The 23,866-nt window shown below is 38.0% G+C and overlaps 1 protein-coding gene across 5 annotated transcripts in view; it reads left to right on the top strand.

Moving 5' to 3' along the window:
• The window catches only part of LOC126297701 (glycoprotein 3-alpha-L-fucosyltransferase A-like), a 663,635-nt gene extending 644,101 nt beyond the window's left edge, over positions 1-19,534 (top strand). For all 5 annotated transcript variants that reach the window (XM_049988827.1, XM_049988825.1, XM_049988826.1 and 2 more), the window contains one exon: positions 13,192-19,534. In XM_049988827.1, the coding sequence (XP_049844784.1) occupies positions 13,192-13,519 (328 nt within the window). In that variant the 3' untranslated portion in view covers positions 13,520-19,534. The remainder of the gene's footprint in view (positions 1-13,191) is intronic.
• Positions 19,535-23,866: the final 4,332 nt, after the last annotated feature.

Genomic DNA, 23,866 nt, shown 5'->3' with positions numbered 1-23,866 from the left:
TCTCGACTGCTTCCCCACTGTATTGAAAATTTGTGAAGTAAGCATGGCAACAGATACGGACCGAATTAAAAAATTTTCTGTTAGCTCTGTAGCAAGTAGGTATAGGCCATATCATAATGTAACAAAGGTTCTCAGGGATCTTAAATAGTACTCTTAGCAAGACAGTGACGGTGTCTCGTAAAATCCTGTTGGGTAAATTAAGAACCGATACCTGCAAAAGGCTGTGCTACTGTTCTGCTGCCGTCGTCATAAATCTCACGCAGATATCATGAGAATAAGGTAAGCGAGATCAGGGCGTATACAGAGGCACATGCGGGGTGAACCTAATCTCCATTGACAACACTTCAGAGGTTCTTCAGGGATATTTTTTAAGTATTTTGGTATATACTGAGATGACAGAAGTCATGGGATAGCGATACGCACGTATACAGATTGCCGTAGTATGACGTACAAAATGTATGAAAGGACAGTGCATAGGCGGAGCTGTTATTGTACCGAGTTGATTCATGTGAAAACGTTTCCGACGTGATTATGGCCGTTCGACGGGAATTAACAGACTTTCAACGCGAAAGCTTCTGAGCTAGACGAATAGGACATTCAGTTCCGGAAATCGCTAGGAAATTCAATATTCTGAGATCCACAGTGTCAAAAATGTACCGAGAATACCAAATTTCAGGCAGTATCTCTCACCACGGACAACGCAGTGGCCGACGGCCTTCACGTAACTACCGAGACAGCGGCGTTTGCGCAGAGTTTTCACTGCTAACAGACAAGCAGCACTACGTGAAATAACCTCAGAAATTAATGTGCGACATACGACGGACGTATCCGTTAGGGCAGCGCGAAAAAATTTGGCATTAATGGGCTATGGCAGCAAACGACCGACGCGAATCCCTTTGCTACGACCAGAACATCGCTTGCAGCGCCTCTCCAGGGGTCGTCACAATCTCGGTTGGATCCTAGACGACTGGAAAACAGTGGGCTGGTCAGATGAGTCCCGATTTCAATTGGTTACAGCTGATTGTAAGATTCGAGTGTGGTGCAGACCCCACGAAGCCATTAACCCAAATTGTCAACCAGGCACTGTGCAAGCTGGTGCGGTTTGTGTTTGCATGGAATGGACTGGGTCCTCTGGTCCAAGTGAACCGATCATTTACTGAAAATTGTTATGTTCGGCTGCTTGGAGACGATTTATAGCCAATCAACGATGGAAATTTTTTTGGATGACAATGCGCTGTGTCACCAGTCGTTCTCGACTGGTTTGAAGAACATTCTGGACAACTCGAGTGAATGATTTGGCCACTCAGACCGCCCAACATGAGTCCGATCCAACTTTTATAGGACATAATCGAGTGGTCAGTTCATGCAAAAAATGCTGCACCGACAACACTTTCGCAGTTCTGGACGGCTGTAGAGGCAACATGACTCAATATTTTTGCATGGAACTTCCAACGGCATGTTGAGTTCATGCCATGTCGAGTTGCTGCACTACGAAAGGAAGCCCGACACGATATTAGGAGGTATCCCATGACTTCCGTCACGTCACTGTAGTGTCACTGTGCCCCCTTCTGTAGCGTTCAGTGAAACCATAGACGGGATTCATATTTGCCAACTCTTCGTGAGACACTTATACATACTGCAGTGGTTCACTTTAGCGTACCGGTAAAACTAAAAAAAGAACGTTAGAGACAATCGAGCAATACTTAGTGCAAGCTTTAGGACGGAGAGTAAAGTTGTAGCTTATTCATCGTGTGGTTGAAGCACCCTTCTTGTCCACGTTTGCGTACTAATACATAATTACGGAAACATGGGTTTTGCCCTGAGCAAACACAAATTTGTGTGTGCACAAGGGAGAACCTTACTTCCATAATTACATAAAGTGGTTACAGTTGCTAACAGCAGGTACCGTGAGTGAACGGAACAAGATTATTATCCAAACGAGACACGCAGCGCATATCGTATTAGTTGACCACAATATTATTGCACGTGGGAGTAAGGGCACTTCTGTCGGCTCATCGTGAGTCTGTGGGTAATCGGGCTTGATACTATATGCACAATTGACATGAAAGCCTTGGTAGTGCAATGTGTTTTCCTTAGGCACCATTGTACTTTTTTACTGTAACGTCACTGCGTATATCAAATAACGGCAAAGAGCACTAACATCGTGGCTGAGTACTAGACATTCGCACTATTGTGCACTTATTTTCAATGCAATACATATGCGAATATAAATGTGGGGAAACAAGTTAAATGCAATTACTTTGGAACGATCCAACGTAGTGCAGCGATTCGTCATACCAAAATACTCAGAAAACATTACTGAAAATCTCTGAATTTCGCTCGTGTTCGACCTTTATACAGTAGTTTTCCTCTCGATCGATACACGAATGGAATAGGACAGAAAATCGCTGGACTCTTGGTGTGAAATACCCTCGCGCATGTGCTGTACTGTACTGTCGTGAGCTTGGGGATGTGCTCGTGTCGACACGAAGACTGACCAGCAACACTTCCATTGGGATGTCCACACGTAACTCTGAATCCTGAAAAGTTCTACTGATAGATATTCCCTTACTTAACCCGTTCTAGAAAGTCTACTAGTACAAATTACCGTGATTAAATCACATTCCAGACTAGTCAGGACCATGAACACATGGCTTGTACAAACATTCGCAGCAATTACTGGAAATGAATACTAACAGAGTGAAGATATGACGAAAATTAATATCACATACTGAAACGACGAACTAGGGCTCCAATCTGTCTGAATAGTTCTGCACATGGTTTCCACAAATAAACGTAAAACCAAATAATTAAGGCAACAAAAAAGGTGGCACGTGTGATGAAAAGAAGAGAGGATGGAAGATGAGGATTTACATCTAACTGAAGATGAAGTCATTAGAGTACAAGTTCGAGCAAGACAAGGAAGGGGGAAGTGTGAACACATGGGACGACTGTGCAAATAATTTATTTACAACTTGTCTGAAATGTACAAAATAATAAGTCAGCTTCATATGACATATGTAGCATCACGAGTGAGGTGAGATATAAAAAGACCATCCCTACAGACCTCCACGCTTAAAGTTCCGCGTGTACTGGTATGTGAATCCACATAAAAATATAGCATCCAGCCTCATTACAGACACTACCTCATCCGAATGTATCTCTTTCAGGTATGTTTAACGGATAACATTGGCTTTTCAACCAATCAAATACCACTTTGTAATCCAATTTGAGGCATATTCATGAATAGAGAGAATTCCCCAAAAATGGTTCAAATGGCTCCAAGCACCACGGCACTTAACATCTGAGGTCATCAGTCCCCTAAACGTAGAACTACACGTCAATGCCCGAGGCAGAATTCGAACTGTAGCAGCAGCGTGGTTCCGGACTGATGCTCCTAGAACCGCTCGCCCAGAGAGTTCCGCTCGTTAGGCCTGTAGATCAGAGTACCTGTTCATAATCAAGAAAAATGAATATTTGGGTTTGATATCTCACTGATGATGAGGTCATTGTGACAGAATGCAAGCTTGGATTGGCGAAGTGTGGGGAAGGAAATTGTCCCTGTCCTTTTCAATGAAACTATCCTGGCATTTGCCTTAACTGATACTGTGAAGCTGGCAAAAGCTAGAGATCAGAAATGAGGTCCGTATACCCGCGTCAAACTCACCAGCGAGTCCTGTGACTTCATCTCCAAACTCGCCATCTGCGTGTGTCCGCAGACTCGACTCGTAAGTTTCCGCCGCAGTCCACTCGTTACCTAAAGCACACGCACCTGAAGTTCCTCGTTTAGCGCATGCGCAAGGAGCAGCATACTCGGAATTTGTAACTTCTCACTCGGCACGGTCTATGGATCACTGACGTCACAGACACACTCACGTCGTGGTTGGTTGCTGATTTACAAGTAGGCATAAAAAGTGCACGAACTCTGAGTAGTCGATTTTGATCAGAAAGTCGCTTGTGTAAAACGGGCTCGAGTCTGTTGTCGGGTACACAAGTGGACTCAACTCGCACACGGAAAGGAGAGCGAGCACACGATTTCACAAGTATAACCACGGAATCGCCAGCGTTCCCGTTACGTACACAATTTCCGCCATTAACATGTAAATTATTATTCATTTATTTCACACATTCATGATTTCGGTTTCATAGTCATTCTAAAGTGAAAGATGAAACGTCACAAAGTTTCCGACCATCCTAAAAGACAGACATTTATTGTATACCAATGTAATATCTGATCGGTTAGCAGTGCAATTTGTTCTGTTTACACATATACAAAACTTTGTCGAAGATTGCTGTAAATTTATTTTAATATTTCAGAGAATGTCTAACAGTTACGTTCACATATACACGCTTTCGAGGCGTCACCGAATCTATGAAGATGGTTCCACAAAACATGACATGAGAATGAAGTGCAGTCTCTAAATGGTGATTAATTACTATAGTAAATTGCAGAAATGAATGACAAACTACACAACTCACCGTTAGCCCAAAAGCGCAAGTTGCCATGACCAAATGAATACAGAAATAGCTCGTTTCTTGTCGCAGGGATATAATGTGATGCTCTTTACCCAGTTTTCGTTTCAAGTAGCACTTATGTTTTCTAGTGGCGGAGGTAGAATACAACCTTTTTTTCACTGGACGAATTTTTTATGTTTTTCTTATAAAGCATGAACTATTGCATGAAACGTATAGCAGACATTGCTCCTCCTCTAACGGAACAGATTTGCAGTAGTGTACTTTGCAGCAATTGGACTGCTCCTTATACCCCCACAGTCTCACAGAACACAGCTTCATTAGAGGCCATCTGATCCCGACAACTGGTCATTTCGCCTTGTCAGGGCTACTTTACAGCAGCAAGATCGCGTACTCTTCTTCCTTACTAACAATAAAACAGTCACGACTAGCCTTACACTCCTGCACGCTACCGCAAGAGAGAACGAGTCGACGAGTATGTAGCGACCGCGGCGCCACAGTCATACTCGCGAAATTAAAGTGGGAACGAAGGAAGCCCGTTATCACTGGAGGAACAGCGGCGCCTTGATTCGTGGAGTATGCAACTCACAACATTAAACTCTTACTCGCTCCGTTTCTGATCTGTAACGTCAGGTTTTACCCCTCCTTCTGAAGGCAAGTTCAGTGTCTTAATCATTGTACTACCTAGCTCGGTTACACGTTCATCCACTTCCTGTTTAGAGCAAAGAGTGGTACACATGTGCCTGGTTATTTGGCTCCGCAATTATGAAATCTGTCGTTATTATGTGATGGTATCATCCTTCTTCATTTTACAGAAAGGACAGACCAGAGTTGGGGCGGGTTCACAATCCTGTATCTCCTAACGGATAGCAGGAATTATCAAAAGTATTTGTCATTGTCCTCACTTTCCCTGACTAAATCTTGTGGTTGATGAACCTGTGATTAGAAATGGCCATAATGGTCTAAAGACTATGACAAATATTGTTTTCGTTTTAATGTGGGCACATACCAAACTTAAGGATACTTGAAGGAGACGAATATCACAAGTAAACACTTCATTCTGCCTGAAAAGCATCAGACTAATCATTAGCTCTTTCAGTATTAAGGTTCTCATTAGGAGAAGGAATTTACCTTTGACAGCATATGAAATACTCATCCCATACTTTGAGTTCAGGAAATTACTGAATTACCTCTTTTACTCTAAGAACTTGATGAATGTGTTGAAAATAGTGACTTTTCGGCACCATTTAAGACATAAATGTCAGTACCAATTCATTAACTGACATTACAGTATCTAATCTGGCTGCTGTGTTGGTAACAAAGGGACAGAAAAAAATCCCAATTTGCCATCTTGTTTTGGTTTCAGTGTTCATGACATCTTTCGATGATGATTTCTTTCAGGCCAGAGATTAATGAGCCTATAGTAAATAATATGTACTCACTCAATTACTACATATCCCTTCTGACAGTTTCTTCCTGTAAGCACTTACAGTAACTGATCACTGTTCTGCACTTTTGCTTTACTAGTATCTGCCATTCTTGCTACAATAGTATATAGGGAGTTCAGAAAGTAAGTTACAAGTCATCCCACATGAACACCACTGGGCAACAAGAGTGGCACATTGCCTGATAGTAATACATGTTCTGTGCTTTGTGCAGACACAATTCTGCTACGGTATGGATAACACGAGCATGACAGTGTGGGAATGAAATGGTACAGCAGCTGCAAATGTGCTCCAAAGTTGAAGTATGAAGGATAATATGATTCTTGTGAGCAAAAGACATATATTTGACACAGATTTATCATGAAAATCTGGCAATATATAGACCAAATTCAATATTGTGTCTAGCCATTGTGAAGTAGTGCCAACAATTTGACCACGACATGGGTGATGCTGACTGGAAAGGAAGGAAGATCTTGCACCTTGAGATTTGCACCTTTTTGGCAAGATGAATGAACGTCTGAGGGAAAAGAGATTTTTCTAGGAAGAAGATTTTCACACACTGGTTTCCCGATGGCTCTGTGGCCAACGAGTAAATTTCCATCATTGAGCAACTGAACAATTGGTAGAACATTCTAACTGTTGCTTACAGAGTCTTTGTGTCTATGTAGAACAACAGTGTAATGTAACTGTGTCACTTTGAAGAGTGCAATAAAAGGTATCTGGCCTGCCATAATAATGTGAAACTCGCTTTTTTAAGTCCCCTCTCAGCTTTCTGTCATGGAGGATGGTATGAAGTAAAATAGTTTCACAGAGCTACAATATGAAACAGTGATTTAAATAGAAGCAGTATTTCATTTGTTTCTGATTTTGTGTCATATAGTACTCAAGTCAGAAAATTAAACTGGTTTTGATACTTTAAAAGTGTGGACCACATTTCATACATATATTTATATGTAAATTATATGATATACAAACATTTAGTGCTTATAAAAATCATGTAAAAGAGAAACACTAAATGGGTAATAAATATACTCTCCTATGTTCTCAACTGAACAAGCTATTTTCTCATTTGTCAACCAACTCCTTGAATCAATAAACAACAAAATGTCACCAGTTAGAATCTTTCTTGATCTGTCAATTGTATTCATCTGTGTAGATCAAAGGGTTCTACTAAGACAGGCTGAGCATTATGGCTTAAAAGATAAAGTAGGGAAGTGGTTTGAGCCATATCTAGATGACAGAAATCAGAAAGAAGTATTCAACGGTTGTGCAAACGCACCTGCCAGCTCTGATTGGGGTACATTAAAATGTGGAGTGCCGCAGGGCTCGGTGCCTGGGCCCTTACTTTTCTGAATCTTTGTAAATGACCTCCCATGGTGTGTGGCCTAAGAAGCACACTTCACCCTATTTGCAGATGACACAACCATTATGATTGACAAGGTACCCAACTGCAGTCTACAGAACACTGCAATCACTATATTCCAAGAAGTTCTAGATTGTCTCACTGCAAATGGTCTGTCCCTCAAAGTTAGTAAGACACATTTCATTCAGTTTCAAATAGTAAACAAAAAATTGGAAAATGTTGAAATAAAATGTGGAGACAAAGAAATAGTGAAAGTTGCATCTTCCAAATTTCTGGGTTTATACATTAATAACAAACTAAACTGGTCTGTCCACATCACTGACCTATGTAAAAGACTGAATTCAGCAGCATTTGCCATTCGCTCAGTTGCATCTGTTTGTGACATGGAAACAATCAAAACTACATATGTTAGTTATTTCCATTCATTTAAGACATATGGCGTCATATTCTGGGAAAATCAACCACAAGCAAATAAAGTCTTTGTTGCACAGAAGAGAGTAATCATGATTATGAGCAGAGTGCATCCTAGATCTTCTTGCAAAAATTTATTCAAACAGCTGGGGATCCTCACCATGCCTTGTCAATACATCTTATCACTAATGTGCTTCGTGAACAAAAATTATGCAATTTACAAAATGAATAGTGTGTACCATGTTCACAATGACAAGAAGAAAACATGATCTTCACAATGATTTAAAAAATCTCAGCATGGTACAGAAAGGAGTTCATTATTCAAGTATAAAAGTGTTCAATAAACTTCCTGTCCATATCAAGTCAGTCATAGGGGACCTTACTAAATTCAAAACTGACCTAAAACTTTATCTTTTGGATAATTCTTTCTATTCTTTACAGGAATTCTTTGATAATGTGTAATACTTCTTGAATTTGTGTTTAATTTTATGCATTTCTAATAGAACTGATTATGGAGATTTGCATATCACTTGTTGGCAAAATATTTTTTAGATGAATTAGGCCTACTTTAAATTTGTTTTTGTAATCATCTGTCATTACTGCAGTATTATTTATGCAATCATCTATGTCATTACTGTACTATTATCTGTGTTGTTATCTGAATTTTGGTGTGGAATTATTTGACATGTGGATGTCCTTTTTCATGTATCTGTTTTTATATGTTAAATTGGTTGCCTCATGATCATCTATATGTGGCTATTACTGTAATAACCTGACACGTTCTACATCCTAGCGATACGTTCGCGTCAAGGACCCACGGAACTCGAAAATAAATAAAATAAAATCAGGCTGTTCAACAAGCAAAAGTCCTACTCAATGAGGCCAAGGCCTGGTTCATTGTTAGCAGGATGAAAATTATTCAAAAAAACATGCAGAATTTGATGAGGTTTTTTAATTGATACCAAGTTAACCTGGCAACAGCACACTAAACATGTTCCAAACTTCCATGGGTACTCTACCTCTTGAGTAAAACTATAAATTATAATATCAAAACAGTACCTACTGATAGCATTGTATGCAATGTTCTGCAGGCACATCAGCTATGGGCTGCAGCTGTGAGGCCACTCTGCAGCCTGCAAGAGTGCTTTTATTGCAAAATATAGCAATGAGAACATTATCTCAAGCAAAACAAGAGACCATTGTAAAATCAAACAATGGAAATTCCATGTTGGAATATCACTGTTACAGGGAAAAGATAGATTGCTACTCACCATTAGGATGACATGTAGAGTTGCAGACATGCACAATGAAAAAGACACAATCACATTAGCTTTCAGTAAAAGCCTCCTTCAGAAAAGGAAACACACAAACATCCATTCATGAAAGCAAACACATCTCATGCACACATGACCACCATCTCTGGCAGACACAACTGGAATCATTCTCTGCTAAGGGTACATGAAAGTTTAGACAATAGTGAAGTCCAGAGAAAGTATTCAAACTGCCATGTGAAGAATATTCTTTTAGAGACATTGCTGAAAATGTTGTCCATTTACAACAACACACAACTGGTATCTTTGTGCTAATGATTGTCTAGCACACTCAAAACAAAGAGATGTTTCATGAATCCTGGGTGCAGCTTCAGCCACATGGACAAACAGCTCTTTTTGAGTGTCTGTTGGTGTCTCAGACACCACAAGCTCCACCCCCCCCCCCCCAAAAAAAAAGAAATCCATAGGAGTGAGATCAGGGTCGAAAAGTTGTGGAAAACATTGTCTAAATGTCCTCTAACATCGAGTGCATTGTGTCGTACAGCCCTGTTATTCTAGAATTATAATCACTCTCTGACCAATAGTGGGAAATTCTCCAACATTTCTGGTAATACTTAATGCAGAAAGACATGGCAATTTTCTCCAGTAAGCATGTTGGGGAGAAGATTCACCCCCAATTAGATGTTCATGAACAATACCGCCACACACATTTATGGAAAATATCTGTTGATGAGGAATACATGAGTAACCTCAGGATTTTCCAACTCCCAGGCATGGCTATTGTGGCTGTTAAACATTCCTTCGTTTGTGAAAGCAGCCTTGGTAGAAAACAAAGTGAACATTTGATGATTACTGGTTGGTATGGGTGCCATTGGCAAAACTTCATGTGCTGGGGAAAATAATCAGCTGGTAGGTTTTGTATCTCCTCTCACCTGAATGGATGCATGTCCGTTTCACACAAGGCAGTCCACATACTGGTTTGGAGGTATTACCACCTTGGTAATGGACTGTGTACTGGTGCTGAGGTTGTCCTCAGTTTGTTGTAACACAGCTTCCTCAAACTGAACAGTTCGCACGCTTCAAGATCTACCAGTTTCCCATTAGTCTAGCCAAAGGGATCCATGTCAATGAACAATGCCATTAATTCATTAATTCCTTGAAATGTGATATGATGTGGTAACCTCCTCCCTGGAAATTTTTCTGCATGAAGGTGCCTTGCTGTTTGACTGTTCTATCATTTCTCCCCATAAATGAGATGTACCGGGTGATCAAAAAGTCAGTATTAATTTGAAAACTTAATAAACCACAGGATAATGTAGATAGAGAGGTGAAAATTAACACACATGCTTGGAATGATATTTTTAAGGAAAAAAAAAAGGTTCACCAAACGCCTGACAGATGGCGCCAGACAGCAAAACGTCAGTGACTGCACATAACAATCATGTATAAAAGGAGCTGTAATGAGTGAGAGAATCAGATGTGCCAGCAGTTGCAGCATGTTGACATTACCCGAAAAGGTGCTTTTGGTGAAGCTGTACTATCAGACTGGGAAATGTGCTAATTCAGCATTACGATCCTATCGCCATAGGGGATTCAAATGGGTAATGATCCTTTGATTTTATACATACTGGATGAGAGGTCGTGGTTGTGAATGTCAATGTTAAAAAATATATCGGCTCAACCACTTATTGTGTCTGGTGCATGTTCCATTTTAGCGAGTTTTAACAGGTTCTTTTACTTTTTATTATTCTGGTGATGGAAGCTTGACTTCCAAAACATGTAAATCTTAGTGTTATCTATATACAAGTGGTCGAGCCGATATATTTTTTAACATTGGGTAAAGGTCTGTTGACAAATGCCGCTGTGGCGAGAATGATTTCAAAGTTCAAAGCCACAGGTTGTTAAGACGATAGATCCCGTAGTGGCCGACCAAGCACAAGGCATAATGCTGCTGAGACAGTTCAGAAAGAAATGGAGACTGTAGCGGGTTCATCTATGTACGGGGAAGTCAGCGCTCGTGCAGTCGCACTTCACGCCAGCATTCCATACACTACTGTTTGGTTGGCACTTAGGCGTACCCTCTGATGCTATCCGTAAAAAATCCACCGGCATCATGAACTGGGCAATTTGGTGAAGCAGAGAGCATTTGCGGTGTGGGCGTTTCAAAAGATGGTGGAAGATGATGATTGGTTGAGTAACGTGTTGTCAACCAACATAGCTTGTTTTATGCTCCGAGAGTCTGTAAACGCCCACAACTGTAGAATTTGGGCTACCGAAAATCCTAGAACTGTCGTGGAAACTCCATTGCATGACAAAAAACTCACAGTATGGGTTGGACTTACCACATCTACTGTTATCGGGCTTTTTTTCTTTGAGGAAATGCATGATTCTGGTTTTGTAACTGCTACCGTGACGGGTGAGAGGTACGCCAATATGTTACAGAATCGCATCATCCCCAGCCTGGCTGATAAACACCTGCTGTAATATACGATGTTCATACAGGATGGCGCTCCACCCCATACTGCTAGACACGTGAAAGATCTCTAGCATGCGTCGTTTGGTGATGATCGTGTGCTCAGCCACCACTTTTGTCATGCTTGGCCTCCCAGGTCCCCAGACTTCAGTCCGTGCAGTTATTGGCTTTGAGGTCACCTGAAGTCACAAGTGTATCATGATCGATCGACATCTCTAGGGATGCTGGAAGACAACATCCGATGTCAATGCCTCACCATGACTCCGGACATGCTTTACAGTGCTGTTCACAACATTATTCCTCGACTACAGTTATTGTGAGGAATGATGGTGAACATATTGAGCATTTTCTGTAAAGAACATCATATTTGCTTTGTCTTACTTTGTTATGCTAATTATTGTTATTCTGATCAGATGAAGCACCATCTGTCGGACATTTTTTGAGCTTTTGTATTTTTTTCGTTCTAATAAAACCCCATGTCATTCCAAGCATGTGTTTCGATTTGTATCTCTCTATCTACATTATTCCATGATTTATTCAGTTTTCAAATTTATACTGACTTTTTGATCATCCGGTATGTCAGCTTACGTGGTCTGAGTGTAATCAGCCATAAAGAACCTGTGCACATCAGTACAAACAACATGTGGGCAAGCGATGGCCCATGGGTCACATCTGGCCTGCAATGGTTTCAATCTGGCCTGCAGAAGAAATACACAAAGTTACTTAATTACTTGCCGACTGGAACTGCCTATCACCACTGACATATTTTTTTCCAGTCTTTCTCATATTAGCATTAGTAAATAATTCTTGTCCATTGTAGAATGTATTAGAACATTGCAACTGTTGAAACTGAATGTGATTTTCAATTAATTAACTGCAACCAGGAATGTATATAAGCAGTGTTTTCCCATAATGACATTTCAAGATGCCTGGAAACCTATCTTCAGATGGTTACAGTTTTTTACATGTTGTGAACATTGTTTCTTTACTAACAGTGTTGCACAATTTTTTAGTGGAAGCTTTTAAGACAACTTCTGCAAAACATTGTAACTAAAGATATAATGTTCATGATGCATAAATAAATGTATACATCTGATGATGGGATGAAAAGAATGGATATAATCTCAAAAATGTGTGTTGAGAAATAATTTGTTGGCTTGGCATGTCAGGAAAGAGGTGCCATTGATATTGATGTGTTACTCCATAAAGATTAACGTCACAGATGCTATAGCTTTGACTTTATACGATAGGAGCACTGCTGCCACATCACGTGACAAGGTGGCCCATGAATTTAAGTAACTGTGAATCAGACTCATAGGTCAGCAAAGGCTCATCATGCCTGGTATAAACTTTTATGTAAACACAACACAAAAACCCATTACAATATCTACCAAGTTTTGCTGCCATACAATAGTAGCTATGTGTAGCATTTCGAATTTTGTCTACAATATAAAATTTCTACATACAACAAAAAAGAGCAGGTTACAGTACAGATGTAGCTATGGTTATTCGAGTTATGTTAACGAACTACAACAACACTTTTGATTCTTCCTGTTGGTTATCATGTATAATTAATTCAGAATAACATTTACACTACAGTTCACAAATATGTCACTGTGAAGTAAAGAAACTAGTTGTCAAATTGATTTTATTGTAAGACTCTCTGCCATTGTACTTGATGCATATAACTGCTTGAGTGTGGTGCTGGATGGTTGACATGATAAAGATTCATAATTCTCTACTTTTATTTTGCAGGAGGAATGTTCTGCCTGTAGTTATGGGAGCAAGACCTGAAGACTACGCACGAAATGCTCCAGAGCGTTCCTACATCCATGTTGATGAATTTGCCTCTGCTAAAGAACTAGCAGCCTACTTACATCAACTTGACACAGATGATGAGCTGTATAATTCTTATTTTCGTTGGAAGGGCACTGGAGAGTTCATTAACACATACTTCTTCTGTCGTCTTTGTGCACTCCTTCATGATGATTTTCCAGCCAAAGCATATCGTGATATAAATGAGTGGTGGCGAGGTCCAGGAACTTGTACTAGCGGATCTTGGCGAAAGGTTACTCATGAATAATGAAATTTGAGAAAAGATGCTGATTTAAAAGAGAATCAGTTTCATATTACTAGCTGATAACATGTTTCCATGTTAAGTATAATACCACTACAACATGCTGCAAAATGTGGCTTTCACCTGCATCTTGTAAGATAGATAGTCATATCATTCTGGAGAGAATAATGATAATTAACCTGAGAAAATAACTTGTACATATTGTACAATTTAACAGCAGACAGAGAATATGCTATTTAATGTCTAATAGGGTTAGGTCAGCTATGGTGAATGAAATGGTTTCTTATCTAATGTATGTGCACCTACATTATATTCAATTTCTTTGAAATTTGGCTTCGCAGTGAGGATGAACAATACAGATTTCATTCCAGTATATCAGTGCATTCCATTCAGTTTAATCTCTCTTGCAGTCAAATTAGGAGAAAGCTTCAATATAAACACAGAATTTTTTTATCCATACTATAACCATGAAAAAGATGGTACAGCACTTTAAAATTACACAAAAATATTATTAAAGAGTATAGGGGCATGGAAATGAGAAGAAAAAGTAACTCATAACTTTATGTCCAACAGACACACACTCTACATGGTACAGGATGTATAATGCCATCAGTGGAACATCAGCACAAGAGGTACAGTGTACTGATTAGATGTCAAAGTACTGTTAAAATTGGAGATGATTAATAGCTGGATTATTGCCAATGGCTGTCTGAGAAGGGAAGTAAAACTACATGGGTAAACAGAAAGAAAAGTGTAATGTAAAGTAATTGAATATTGAGGAGGGGGGGGGGGGGGCAAAGGCTTGATATAACATGAAGATCTGGGACTGAATAAGGAGTTGTCGTTCACAAGATCAGCTGATCTTGGCACATCACTTCTTATTAAATGAGTAATGAACAATCGTCTCTTGACTAGTCCTGTATCTAATACTCAGAAATTTTTATCAGATATACACTTTCCACTGCTTGCATTCTGTTTCATCTAGACACTTCTGTAGCTCTCAGTATCCAAGATTACACATAATTTTCTGTATTACATTACTATCCTACAACATCATGTAAAAGGAACTTGTAAGATAAGATGCTAAAATTTGTAGTTTGATTTAATGTAGTTTATATATTATGTCTGAGAGCCATTCAGATACAAACCAAGACTACTTTCACATATGCTGATGAGTGATAAAAAGCAGTTTGTTAATTTGCTTTGTGATTTTCTTTAGTAGAGATATGTATCAAGCACTCCAGCAGATAATTACACATGTACTACTCACCTGTTACATTGTTGTTGAACTGTCCCCATCTTGATAATCCCGTTTGGGGCCCAAATATGTGACAATAACATATGCACAAGCAGATACAGCAATGAACGTGTTAACAGATGGACTGTTTACTGAGTACAATAAGTAAAGCAAACGTTTTAATTCAACCCAAAACTTAATGTTTTTGATCAATTAGCGTCCCAAACCATTTATAGAGTCTGGTCAAAATCTAGAGTAGTTTGACACCTTCATTTCTGAGAAACTAAATAATATTTAATTTGTACAGCAAATGTAAGAATCTCCAGTGTTTGATATAGGATTTAATCCCATCTGTATAGGTACTTCTAGCTGCCATAAGAGCCCCAGCCCATAAGTCTGGTATATATTTCAATAATACTGATGAACATTCATATTATGTACGCATCACATCAGATGTTACTGAAGACACAACAAAAATTTATACAAGCTAAAATAGCTTTACTCTCAGGATAGTGGTTCAAACTAAAAATACAAGTAAACCACTTGTCAGGAGCAGTAACACCCAAATTTTGCACAAGAATTCAATAAAGATGTAAGCATGTAGAGAAAATGAGGAATTCAGAACATTTTATTTTCAAAAGAAATCTGTTGTAGACTGATAGTGGCATTGATGATTTCATAATAAGTGAAGGGTGGAAATTTTCTGCACAATAATTTCTGAAACTGTATGCATACAAAAGCACAATTTTTTGCTCTATGTGGGGAGCTGACGAAACAGGTGAAATGAAGGTCAAAGGAGTATACCAAAATCCATTATAGCAGTATTATTAAAATTATTCAATATAATTTACACTGATTGCTATCATTTGACACCTCTGTACATATATACAATTTTTCATGTTGCTTCAGAGAATTATTATATGAAGCTAACTGTCCTATCACCGAATAGCAAAATCATAGAGTCATCAACAGCTACACACAAAAGAGAAAGATAAACTACAGAGAGAGAGAGAGAGAGAGAGAGAGAGAGAGAGAGAGAGAGAGAGAGAGAGAGAGAGAGAGAGCATGTGTGCTTGTGTGTTCTCTTTTCTGTGTGCCTGTTGATAACTCAACATTTCTACCATTTGGTGAGTGGTCTCCTTCACACCTAAATTTACATTCTACCAGAACTTTCCTATTATGATTGTGCTATAATACATATGGTGGCATGGTTTTTTTATAATTTTTCAACAGCTATATGCAGAATCAACAACATAATATATTATATAAAAATATTCAGCTCAAAAGTAGGAAAGGCTAAAAAAACAAGTAGTACAAAATACGTGTTTAAAATACAAGGTTGTGAATATTTTTTGCAGAAAACAAATAATTATGCTGAAATTTCAATAATAACAAAGCACTTTCTATATGAAGATAATTACCTATTCTCATAATAGAAATTCAAGAGGCTACGTTCGAAAAACAAAATTCTGAAGGATTTTAATCAGTAATGGTGATAATGTTTTGTTGTCGACACTCACATGATTGTGAGTAAACATATCAGAACTGCCAATGCAGACCCATGTAATAGTATAAATGAAAAACAAAAATTCAAATGTAATGTTCCCATCATTTAACATGTTGACAGTGTAGTATTTACAATGTAGTGTCACTGGGAAACCAGGTCTATCATGTGAACCTGAAAAGTTTTTTGCCTTGTTCATTACTATTCAGTAAAATGTATGCCAAATGTCATATATAGAACTGTGCCACTGACATTAGCTCAGTAGTAGAAACAGTAATATTTACAACTCCTGTAAGTATGTTGTAAGATTGTCTTTTAGAGTACTGATTCAAATTCCTCACCAAAGATGTACTAATCCACCTGTGTCAAGGTTGGTTATAAGATAGTTACTATTAGATATGGAAAAATATATTGATAATAAGTTAAAAGTGTGAATTTTCCATATAAAAAAAAGTCATTTGATGTGGATATAGTATTTATTTAGCTGTGATAAAAATATCAGTTCAGTTCTAAAATTAAGAATCACTGATAAACTTAGTAAGCTTCTATTATCAGTATTTATTTCTTAGAATGCTACTGAATGTGGTATTACAGGATTTTTCCCTCTTATATTTTAATGTACTGGTGCTGAAAATTTTTGTGGTGTTTATGGAAACAGCATTTATTTCTGTCTGTAAGACAATATGATTAATGCAATATTCTGAGTGATTTGCTCAATAGACAGTTACCCATGCTGCAAAGTGTGAATCCAGTGGTGCATAAATTTGTAGAGTCTATGCTCAACTGTAAAAATTAAGATGCCTGGAATAGTGTGGATGTTAGCTAATTGTAGAAACCTTTTTATAGTGTGAAATGTCTCGCAGAATATGAAAAAGCATTCCAATAAGAAGTTGTTAGATACTTTGTGATTTCATTATAATTATTTCTAAGAATTTTTTATCACTATTCTAGAAACTGTTCATCGCCATTTGGTTTAGGTCTTTGACAAATATCTGTATTAAAACTGCATTTCAAAATATGATGTTCCTCGATGTATGCTAACTATATTTGTTAATTATTTCTCTTTTAATATTTAAATAGAATCCAACATCTTTATGAAAAACTAGAGTAATTTAAACACACATTAAATGAACTCAGTGTGTCTCTTACAGAAATCAGTTTTTATTCTGTGCCTCCCAAGTTCTCTCATGAAAGTAAACCTAAATTTGTGCTTCATAAGTTTATTATCAGTCCACATTTCTCCAGTTCTTTGTGTGCTAAACAACTCAATCTAGGTGTTTTCTGGTTTTTACTTGGTAGCTTAGAACTGAAATCTTTCAATAACCTGTCATACAAATAAGAAAGATTTAACTACTCCCCATGAATTAATATTCCTGCTTAAGTTTCAATAATTTTTCTGATAAAATTTTATGTCCAAAGCATTTCATTTTGCAGGGTACTTTCTCAACAAGTCATGAAATTCATTAAAAACAATTTCATGTGCTGATAAGTGTACCTTGATTTAAATATTCCTTGTCATAAAATTTTATACTACAGTATTATAATATTTGTGACTAATTAGCATGTTCAGATTAAAATCATGTAAGAACTCTTATTAAAAGAGGTTAATAAAATTGTAACATTTTTGCTGAGTTTAATGTGTGAGAGGTTCAAATATAAATGAGGGTTGTTATGTAACTACAACATATTGCTTGTTGCTCTTCGATTTGTCCCAATATCTACCTAAAATGAGGATAGTGATACTCCAAATATTAGTTGGTGAACATTAACTTGCATTCTTCCCTCCCATTCTCTCTTTTGGATTGCAGTATTATGGAACTTCAATACATGAATCAGTAATTGATCAACTATAGCACAAAGAAAATATGAGGGACTGGAAGAGTGATTCTGTATTTGTTCTTTCATCCCTTTCTCACATCACCTCTGTAACAAAATATTTACGTTTTAAAATGAGAATCTGAAATAGTTTTCAGCATTTCATATGTAGGTGAAAATAATTTTTCAACATTCATATTTCTAAACTGGGTAGGTAGCAAAGGCAGGTGACAATAAAAGCCACATACTAAATCTACCTATATCTCCATTTATTTTATGTGAGCATTAACGTCACATTTGTAGAAATTTTCTGGCCAAAAAATGGTCTTGCCCGACCATACACATTTGGTTGTGACAGAAATCCATGCCTAAAAAAAGTACTTAAGTATTTTGAAAATGACAAAAAGTGATGTGCCCTTCATGCATGGACAATGTGATGATGAATGGCTTAAGAGGTATGGGCGATGTGATATGGCATTCCTCAAAATATGACATATGTTGACTGATGTGAAAAAATTACATGAAATTCTCATTTATACTTGAGCCCCTTCATCATTTTTAATTATAAGAATGTAGATGCATCAGTAATTTTTATTTTTATGCTACATTTTAGCACATATTTTATTCCACTGAAACTTGCAAAGTTATATCCCAAATTACCTCTCAACAATTTTGTTGGCCACAATAATTCAGGCACAAACTAAGAAAATATGTGAAATATTTTTTTGAGGCTTACAAAAGTAGCACACTACAACACTTTCATTCTCTAAAACAGAACAAAAGATGTATAACATCTAGACTATACACCATTTACTATGCTAAGAATATACCTATCCCAGCCAACAATCAGTTGACTGAAGTAATGTGTATTTAAATGCATGCCATTAGTCGTTCAGACATTATCCACTGATAACACTTTGTGAACATTTACAATGACCTGGAATAAGCAATCAACAAAATTTAAAACCTCAACAATGTGAGACTTGCCTCAAATCATTATTTCTAAGTAACAAATAATGATTTGTTCACAGACTTTATATGTCAGTCTAAAATTGGAGATAATCTTTCTCTGTGTGCTCACAATTATAAAATAATAATTAACATATTAATATCTGTAGACATATCAAGTTGATAAAATGTTTGCTAAAATGTAACAGAGGGCATTATCAAAATGATCACTGCAGCAAATAAAATGTCACCCATTTAGTTAGCATTATTTCTCAACCAAAATGTTACACACATTCATTTATGAGTTAGTTCAGTTTTTTTAAAATTATGTGATTTTTATACATTTTTTCTTTATGTTTGTAAAGATGAGTGGAATGCATGATCAAGTATACTTAATGTATTTACAATGACACTACAGTGTCTGAACGAAATTACATTCTAAAATTTAGTGTATTAACCAAAGATTACTCCCTTTTTCATAATAAATAAAAATATTGTTGTTGTTACAATAATTATACATCTTGTGTGTCATTTTAAACATATATTTAAATCATTTGGTTCAACTTCTCCAGCTGCTGAAACATCACCACTCAACTAATTCCCCCTATAGCAGAATGGTTATCATTTCTGGCTAGTGATGCAAAGTTTTTGAGTTATGCTCTCAGTGACTACCTCACACAAGTCTGGAATGGGGCTCAGACAGCCTCATAAAGTCAAATGAGAAGCTATAAATTTTTTCTCTGTATTTCCAGACAGTGATAACAAATAAATAACCATATTATGTACATTATTACAGATATTTCATTGTTATAGCTGGCTGGAAAGAAAGAGGAAAATTTCTGTGCTGTGACATGTTACTCAATACAATGCTGCCACAACTTAAAAAAGTGAAATACAATAGAAAAGTTGTTTGAGTTAATAAACAGTACTATTAATAAAAAAGTGTTTCCAATATGTTGCTAAGAAATGTTTTTAGAGTTATGATATTGTGGTATCTTAAAAGAAGCCATTTTCCTGTGTATGCTGTTCTTTTCTTAATATACACTTTATTTCATTTTTTAACTATTAGCTAATATCACCCAGTTGGGCATTATGAAGCTACAGATCTTTGATATGACCCACTGGGGTGAAATTAGCAAATTACTACACACTGAAATAGTGTTTACTTCAAAATAAAACGAATGGCCTTAGCAAGATGATAAATTGCTTTAAGAAATTTTCAGTGCCATGGAACCATAAATAAAAAAGAATAGTGTAATGCATTGCTAAAGAGAATTTCTTTTCACACAATATCTTCATATTTGTGTTGATATGTATCTACACTGTGTGGGGAAAGTAGCAGACATTTGCATGTTAATGGAGTAAACAACACAGACATTTCATTTGTTTTACTGTTGTAACAACTACAATTTGAGTCCTACTTTAGTCCATGACATGATTATTTTTACAATGATATACTCATTTTATTCAAATGTGCAACAAGAGGGAAGATCCAAATGGCACAACTTGTGAAACAATCACTTAAGTCAAGCATGTTGTGCTCAACAGTAATCTGCCACTGGGCAGTCAACTCTGCTCTTGATCACAGTTCAGAGGTGACCACTCATTCAGGTGAACAATAAGATGGTGGCCATGTCCACACAAAAACTATCAGAAGTTACAGAAGAAGTGGTATATGACATGATTGCTTTCATGCACTGTCCTGCTTCTGATAGGGTAGGGTATACCTGTGATGAGTGGAGGAAGACGTGCTGGGTGGTGCCTGGGACAAGCCTTCCACCAGGGTCTTCCACATAGATATGGTTGATCTAGCAAAAGGTCGGACATAGGTGAGACACACAGATGGACCAGGATAGTTCCATAGATTGGGTGAGCAGCAGAATATCAATTTGGGAGATGTAGAATGAATTGTAGATAGGATGTTCCTCATTTCCAAGCAAAGCAAAGCAATGCCACAGGATGTGTTACTGGTTTGCTATTCTTGTGTGATGCTGGTTAATGGGAGAGAAGGGGTAGAGTGCTCCTTTGCAGCTAGTTTATGTGAGTGGTTAAGGGGTTGGAAGCAAATGTGGATATAGTGTGGACTTGGTTGACTTGATATAGACTGATAATTTTCATTGTGTCATTCAAGCACGTAGACGTCAACATCCAAGAAGGTGACACATTGGACTGAGGAGGACTGATTGGGTGACGTTAATAGGAGAGAGTGTGATAAGGCTGTAGAGCATAGAATATCTTGACTCTGGGTCCAGATCACAATGATGCTATCATCAATGAAACTGAACCTGACATGCAATGTAGTACCTCAGACGGCAGGGAGGCCATGACACAGATGTGTCTGTTTATCTTTCCCTTGAAAAAGAAGCAGTTGAAGTTTCTTTCTGGCAGCTTAAAACTGTGTGGTGGACCGAGACTCTAACTTGGGACCTTTGCCTTTCATGGGAAAAGGCTCTAAGGTAGGAGACAAGATACTGAATGAAGTAAAGCTGTGAGAACAGGTTGTGAGTCGTGCTTTGGTAGCTCAGTCGATAGAGCACTTGCCTGCAGAAGGCAAATGTCCCCAGTTCCAGTCTCAGTCTGGCACAAAGTCAGTGCACACTCTGCTGCAGAGTAAAAATTTCATTCTAGTTGAAGGTTAGTAGGACATTCAGTAGGATACTGAGAGATGTACTGTTTGGCAACAGCAAGGCCATATGCATCGGAGAAGTTAGTGTGTAAGGATATTGCAAAAGTAGGGATCTTTCAGTAACAGGATGGAGATGGCTTGTGAGGTGATGAAAAAAGTGGTTTGAGTCCTTGATATAGAAAATTAGGCTATAGGTAATGAGTCTGAGGTGCTAGTGAACCAGAAGTGATATTCATTCTGTGGGAGCACAGTAACCAGTTAGAATGTGGCAGCCAGGATGGTTACTTTTATGCAAAGTGTGTGTGCAGAGGGTAGTAGAGGTGAGAAGGAAGATGGCTTCAGAAGAGAGGTTCTGGAATGAGTCTAAGGATCTGAGCAGGGATTAGAGGTTATGCTGGACGTCTGGAATGGGTTCCCAGTGACTTGGCTTGTAAGTGGAAAAGTCAAACATGTGGTGAATATATGTCACGTAATTACTGTGGTTCATCATGACATTGATGGACCCTTAATCTCCAGAAAAGATGACAAAATCAGTGTCTGTCTTAAGACTGTGCACAGCTGTTCTTTACTTTGTTCAAAGGTTTTTGTAATTGGAAAGGGGCCTATGAAAGAACATAAGAAATTCCTGGAAGGAATGGCAGCTGTGTGGGAGTGGGTACAGTCACAGTTGGGCAGAGGATGGGAGGTTGGGAGAGGAAAGGCTCAATGTTGGTTTTGAGAGGAGGGATGGGTGACAAAAAAAAGTGCTTCCACTGAGGGAATTAGCAGAATATATCTTTGACCATTCCAAAATGACACTTTGAGTGCAGGGCGAATGTAGGTCTTTGGATATAACTGAAACATCTGTGATATTGAGAACTTTTGCAGATAGGTTGGACAACAATGTTCTGGGAGATTAAAACTGTATACCTAAGACTTGAAACCAGTTTCTTTGCCTTTCATGGGCAAGTGCTCTACCACCTGTGCTACCCAAACACAGCTCATGACCCATCCTCACAGCTTTAGTTACACCAGTACCTCATCTCCTACCTTCCAGGCTTTACAGAGGCTCTCCTGCAAAAGCTGAAAAGCTGCACGACTAACATTCCTGGAAGAAAGGATATTGTGGAGACATGGCTAAGCCCCAGCCTAGAGGCTATTTCCAGAACGAAATTTTCACTCTGCAGCAAATTATGCACTGGTATGAATTTTTTTGGCATGTTAAAACTGTGTGCCAGACTCAGACATGAACTTGTGTCCCTAGCATCTTGTGGGCAAGTGGAAGAGATGAGGTACTGGTAAAAGTACAGCTATGAGGATGAGTCATGAGTTGTGTGTTGGTAGCAAAGCTGGTAGAGCATTTACCTGTGAAGGGCAAAGGACCTTAGTTCAAATCTCAGTATAGCACACAGTTTTAATCTAACAGGAAGTTTCACATCAGTGCACAATCTCTTCCAGATTGAAAATTTCATTCTGTAATAGCATTCTGGGTTTGTTTCGGTTCTGGGTTATGTGGCATGTTGGAAGGGAGTTTTAGGGTATGTTGGTAGAACTCAACATGGTCAAGTCTAGGTGAAATGGGAGTTTTATGGGTGTGTGTTGGGGGGGGGGGGGGGGGGGGGCAGTATGTGGTAGGGTAGATATTGTTGATTAGTGACATTCAATGACTGAAGCATGATGACAGTAAACTCAAAAATTGTTTGGAGACAGTGTGGTTGAAGTACTGTACTAGTAGTCGTGGGGTAAGAGTTTCAATATTTTGGCAATGAGCTGCAGGCAACTGAAACTTCAAAACAACATTATCTTTGTACCAAACATTTTTAGTGATCTTATTGCATCAACCCATGATAAACATTAAAGTTTCCAACAACATCATCTGCTATCATAACAAGGAAAGCAATTGACTGTCACAGATGTGATAGTAATCCACACATGTGCATACTGCTTTGGCATCACATTACCAGAGACTTCAGCAGTACTGATGGTGATGTATCACAAGCACTGCTGCACTTCTCATAACAAAGTAATGGAGATTACTTTTCTGTTTAAAATACCTTCTACCTACTGCTATGAGCATATTCTATTATCTTTCAAAGTTTTTATGTGTATTATAATTTACAAGGCATCCTGAATGGATCAGTCTTTATAATTTGAAGCATTGCTTTGAGTCTGTCACTGCTTGGAAATGATACTTTGCTTTTTCTTAAGTGTTGTCACGACTTATTTCTCTGTGCATTTGAAGTC

Source organism: Schistocerca gregaria, chromosome X (genome assembly GCF_023897955.1).
Source record: "Schistocerca gregaria isolate iqSchGreg1 chromosome X, iqSchGreg1.2, whole genome shotgun sequence".
Lineage (NCBI taxonomy): Eukaryota > Metazoa > Arthropoda > Insecta > Orthoptera > Acrididae > Schistocerca > Schistocerca gregaria.
Note: the sequence above shows the minus strand (reverse complement) of the source record. Positions and strands in the feature narration are given on the sequence as shown.